Consider the following 6,000-nt stretch of genomic DNA (forward strand, 5'->3'; position numbering starts at 1 on the left):
ATAACCTATTGTGCAGAACGAATTACTCTTCTAATTAGAAATTGGTATAGTAGTCAATCAACTTGCTCAGTTAAATTGAAATGTCATCTGCAATGCTCTGCCTGCCAAATGCAAGAATCCCTATAGTTTCCACAGATGGCCTCCCAATCTAAACCTCTGAAATAACTAGTATAACCGTTTTGTTTTAAAAGGAACATTATATTCTTGTACCTCGTAGTCCTTTGCATAAAGAATCTTATGTTCATTGCTATTCATGCCTCTTGAGATATATATCCAGATCCTAAAGCTAGATCTTATCAGATGTCTGTGCGGTAAGTAATCATTTGTTTTTCATATAGATGCGAGTTCTGCTGGGTCAACCAGGCATAATGATCCAACAAGACGTACAGAACTAGAAGCTGGTACAAATGGAAGAAGCTCAACAACAAGTCCCTTTGTCAAACCAAATCCAGGTATAGCAGCATGACTGTGTGTGTAGTCTGTGTGCACCGTACACTTAGTATCTCAAGAGGTAGAGCAGAGTCAAAGCACTTCTACACCAGTAGGATTACCTCGTAGTTACTGAAGTCAGTAATCTTTGCTCTCAGTTAGCTGTTGTTAATTGCTCAGTAAGAACAAAATAATTCATTCCTGCAAAAGTCCTCCAATCGGAAGAGTGGAATTCATCAGATGTAAGTGCCAATTATTAGCACTATTTTCTCAGAACAAAGTTATTTTCATTGGCCGGCACTTTATTGTGCTGGTTGCAACACTAGCTTAAAGCCGATGCTAATGTATATATAATTAATGTCCTAATCCCTCATCTAATTATATCTAATCCACAAAGAGCCTAAATGATCCTCTTCTACATTTTAGATGGCAACATCTTAAAATATTACATAATGCTGTGTTTTTCAGGTGATTATCATCAAAAAACTTTTTTTACATAGTGTAATATAAAATATTAAACAGATCCCTGGCAAAAGTTTACAATACCAGATAAAATTGGCTGTCATTTAACTTCATTTTCTTAACAGTCTGAACAAACAGCTATGTATTTGTTACCATGTTAATGAGTGTTTTTTTTTTTATATGGAAGTTGTTGAGCAGACCTCAGCAGTTTTGTATTAGGGATCCGTACGCCTGGTTGGTAGTCGTGTGAATTTAGCATCTGTAGCAATATTCCGTCTCTTTCCAAGCGTCAAGGAGGGAAGTTGTTATTTCTAACTTTCAGTGACAAGATGTGTCAAATTCTTGTGACAAACTGATAAATGGGTAATATAATGATGCCAGGCAATTTTTTAGTGCTTCACATTTGGGTTGGCAGTCTGTTCAGCATGAGAGTTTCTGCTGCCTTCCAAATATATTTTAAGTGTAAATCAAATAATACAAACGAGTGAGGAGTTGAACATTTTCCCAGGCCCCATCACTGCCGGGGCTGCCTGCGCGGCTCTGCCAGTGGGCGGGGCTTGTCTGGAGAAGGCAGGCGGCTTGGATCCCGGGCTTGGATTCCCGGGAACCCACGTTTCCTGGAGGAAAGCAGGCAGTGCAGCGTGGGCAGCAGACACTGACAGCCAGGCGCCGGCTGTGGCCGCAGGCTGGCTGACGTGGGTTCAGGCGTGAAGCAAGAGCAAGGGCTGGCTGTCACGGCCCATCCCGGCAGCGGACGGATGATGATGTATGAAAAGGGAACGATGTGGTTTGAGAGCAGCATGAAAATCCGACCTCGAGTCACATCTCCTTTCACATCGATTGCTGACTTCTGCCTTTTCCGTTTAGCTATTAACCGAGGTAATTGGTTTGTCAAAGCCTAGCCGCCCGTTAAAGCTCCTGCCCCGCTTCATGTCCTCGCTTCCCAGGGTCCTACGAGCAGCAGCTGGGGCAGCGCTAACGGTTGTGGTGCTTTCTCCGCCTTTGCAGGTTCCAGCACCGACGGCAACAGCGCCGGGCATTCCGGGAACAATATCCTCGGTTCCGAAGTGGCCTTATTCGCGGGGATTGCTTCAGGATGCATCATCTTCATCGTCATCATCATCACGCTGGTGGTCCTGCTGCTCAAGTACCGGCGGAGGCACCGCAAGCACTCGCCGCAGCACACGGCCACGCTGTCGCTCAGCACGCTGGCCACCCCCAAGCGCGGCGGCAACAACAACGGCTCGGAGCCCAGTGACATTATCATCCCGCTGAGGACTGCGGACAGTGTCTTCTGCCCCCACTACGAGAAGGTCAGCGGGGACTACGGGCACCCCGTGTACATAGTCCAGGAGATGCCCCCCCAGAGCCCCGCGAACATTTACTACAAGGTCTGAGACGTGGCGGTGCCTTCGCTTTCCCGGAGGAAACTGACTGTCCCGCTGCCGCCCGCCCGCCCGCCCGCCCGCGGGGGCGCGGCTGACCCCTTGTGTCTCGAGTGGACTGAAGCACAGCGGGGGCGGAGGGGACACTCCTTCTCCGAAGGGCCCCGTTGAGCTGGACAGCTTACCTAGTCTGTAGCGTTTCGGCCGTGGTGAATCCAGATGCGCACCGACAGCTGGAAGACTTGTGTAGAAGGCGCCCGTGGGGACCGGCGCTCGCCTCACCCCTGTCCTCCTCGAAGCCATGTGCCGCGGTCACTCGGGCCTGCACCGCAGCCAAGGGAAGACCGTGGCGGGTGGACGCGAGAGAGCCCTTGAGCGTCCCAGGCTTAGATGCCCTGGGATGCCCCGCCTGGAAACGCCGTCTTCTGCCTCGGGTGTGCCCCTCGACGTGTGTCGCATAGACCTCTGGCTCGGCGGGGCTTGCAGAGAGCGCTAGCGTTTAGGCCTCACGGTTGCACACGCCCGTTATCCAGGGCTCTGCCGTACTTCCCATGTGATTTCCCCTCACGCCACGTTCTGCATCACTAATGGAACATTCACGTTGGGGGTCTCCTACTCCATCCGTTTGCAACAAACAGCTACAGTCGAATGGATAATAATATGATACATTTCTAGAAATTGTGTTTGCTAAGAAGGAGCCTTCCAGCCAGACGCTAGGCTGCCAGCGAGGAAGACTGGGAGCTGGTGGAAGCGGGGGGAAGGGGGAAAGGGCTGTCTGCGAACACAGTTCAACGCTGCTGCCTCTGAAACAGAAAGTTGGGAAAGGGGGGTGCGGGGGACCCAATTAGGTAGCACAGCACTTTGGTTTCACTACGATTTTAAGAGGCAAGTAGGAGACACAACAACACACACACAGTGGATTAGGGTGCATTGGAAGGAATTCACTCTTATCAAATAGCAACTTGCAGGAAAAGAAGAGTCCCTCTTCACTGGGTGGAACAAAGGGTCATTGTTGGTAGAGGAACAGGCCTGGCGAGGGAAGGGAGAAGGCGGGGCGGGGAGAGATCCCGCAGGACTGTTGTGGTACTGGCAATAAGATGTACAGCTCCGAGGCTGTAGGAAAGTCGGTCTGCTTTGGATGATGTCTAAAGCAGACTCAGCTGCTATACTTATCACATTTTATTAAACACAGGGAAAGCATTTAGAAGAAGAGCAGAGAGCCAAATCTGACCTAGAAGTTTAAAAGCCAAAGGTCAAACAGGCTGTAATTCCATCATCATTAACATTATTAAAGAATTCTCATGTAAAAGGTAGGTCAGATTCCCCTGTCCCCCCCAAAGCCCCTTCCCCACCCCTCCTCCCGATCGAGCCTTATAACACTTTGGTTTATGGCGGTGCTGTCCGGGCTGCGGGGACCGCGGCGTAGGTACTGAGCAAGGCCAAGTGCAGGTGCTCTGGGTCAAGGTGAAGCACATATGGCAAACCTCTTAGAGTCCTTAAGACGGAAATAAATTATGATATCGAGGGGGAGAAGGAGGATAGGATGTATTTATAATAGGTGTATAGAACACAAGGGATATAAAGTGAAAGATTTTTACTAATATATATTTTAAGATTGCACACAATGTACACCAGAAGATGTGAAATTCACTTGTGGCAATTAAGTGGTCCCAATGCTCAGTGCTTTACAAAAGGAAAAAAAAAAAAATTGGACAGCTACTTCTGGGAAAAACAACATCACTCCAAAAATAACAATAATGAGAGCAAATACAAAAATAACCAAGTCCTCTGAAGGCGTCTCACGTAACTGTAGACTAGGAAATGCAAGCCCCGAACACCAGGAAATCGATGTTACTGCATCATATATTTAACAATGACAAGATGTTCCGGCATTTATTTTCTGTGTTGTGTTTTCCCTTGCCTTATGGCTGAAGTGTTCACTAGAATCCACCGGGTCACATCCAGGGGGGGGCGGTTCAGCCGAAAGTTTGGCTTTAGCTCCCTCCTCCCTCCTCCTACCCCCAAACCCTCCCTTTTGGGAAACAAAACGAGTAAACAGGAAACCTACTTTTTATGTGCTATGCAAAATAGACATCTTTAACATAGTCCTGTTTCTATGGTAACACGTTGCTTTCTGAATTGGGAGAAAAAAAAAACAAAAACTAGCAACAGCATTTTAAGGTTCTCGAACCTTCAGTGAATACCTGCAAAAATGAGTTGCAGCAGAAATTATTCTTCTCTATTTTCTGAACCTGAAAATGATGTTGGTCCAAAGTGCGTGTGTGTATGTATGAGTGGGTGTGTGGTATACATGTGTACATATATGTATAATATATATCTGCAATATATATTATATATATCTATATCATATTTCTGTGGAAGGTTGCCATGGTGACCAGCCACAGTACATATGTAATTCTTTCCATCACCCCAACCTTCTCCTTTATGTGCATTCATACAAGATTTTCTTGTAAGCCATCAAAAATTACCTTTAGTATGGGGGAGAGGGGCAAGAAGGGGAAAAATGGGAAATAGTCTGATTGTAATGAAATCAAATGTGTGTATCATCAGTTGGCTACATTTTGGTTACATGCTAAACTGTGAAAAATCAGATGAATTGATGAAGAGTTACCTGCGACCAATTGAAAAGTGTTCCGTGCGTCTGTTTTGTGTCTGGTGCAGAATATGACAATCTACCAACTGTCCCTTTATTTGAAGTTGGTTCAGCTTTGGAAAGTTACTGTAAATGCCTTGCTTGTATTATCATCTGTAGTCACCCGACTTTGGAATTTGCACCATAATGTTTAAGTGAAGATGCTGTATATAGGTCCAGATTTTACTGTATATGGATTTGGGGTGTTACAGTAGCCTTATTCACCTTTTTAATAAAAATACACATGCAAACAAGACAGAAATGGCTTTTCTTACCCAGATTGTGTACATAGAGCAATGTTGGTTTTTTATAAAGTCTAAGCAAGATGTTTTGTATAAAATCTGAATTTTGCAATGTATTTAGCTACAGCTTGTTAAACGGCAGTGTCATTCCCCTTTGCACTGTAATGAGGAAAAAAAATGGTATAAAAGGTTGCCAAATTGCTGCATATTTGTGCCGTAATTATGTACCATGAATATTTATTTAAAATTTCGTTGTCCAATTTGTAAGTAACACAGTATTATGCTTGAGTTATAAATATTTTTTTCTTTCTTTGTTTTATTTTCATAGCCTGTCATAGGTTTTCAGTCTGCTTTAGTTCCACATTGCAGTTAGCCCCAGACAATGAAATCCGTGAGTCACGTTCCACGTCTGTTTCAAACCGAATTTGTTCTTAAAAAAATAAAATATTTTTTTCCTATGGAAAAAGCGCTTTCAACGTATTTTTCCTTTTCTTCTTTTTCATTTTCCTTTTTGTTTGTTTGTTTGTTTGTTTGCTTGTTATTTTAATTTACCTTCTGCCCTTTCTCTATGGTGACTGTTAACTGGGGCCTTCTGCCCGCGGGCATTTCTGTTGCCCGTTTTTAAAGCAGGCGATGCACATGATGGGAGTGCTAATCCTGCCAAAAGCCATGAGCCCTTTGGTTTCCCCGTAAAACTATTGAACGCACACTTGGCAAGCATTGTTTTGCCATGAAGTTTTATAAAGTCCTAGTCCTCCCAAACAGAAAGTAGCTCGAGTTTCACTTGGTGGTACAGTCTGCACAGTGACCTACAAAGTGAGCTGTGAGA

General features: G+C 45.2%; 1 protein-coding gene across 1 annotated transcript in view; it reads left to right on the plus strand.

The window, feature by feature from the left end:
- EFNB2 (ephrin B2) overlaps positions 1-5,637 on the plus strand; it is a 44,971-nt gene extending 39,334 nt beyond the window's left edge. Inside the window, exons 4-5 of the mRNA XM_006086916.3 lie at positions 339-452; positions 1,900-5,637. Of these exons, the coding sequence (XP_006086978.1) occupies positions 339-452; positions 1,900-2,288 (503 nt within the window). The 3' untranslated portion in view covers positions 2,289-5,637. The remainder of the gene's footprint in view (positions 1-338; positions 453-1,899) is intronic.
- The last annotated feature ends 363 nt before the right edge of the window (positions 5,638-6,000 follow it).

Source organism: Myotis lucifugus, unplaced genomic scaffold, assembly GCF_000147115.1.
Source record: "Myotis lucifugus unplaced genomic scaffold, Myoluc2.0 scaffold_33, whole genome shotgun sequence".
In the NCBI taxonomy this organism is placed as follows: domain Eukaryota; kingdom Metazoa; phylum Chordata; class Mammalia; order Chiroptera; family Vespertilionidae; genus Myotis; species Myotis lucifugus.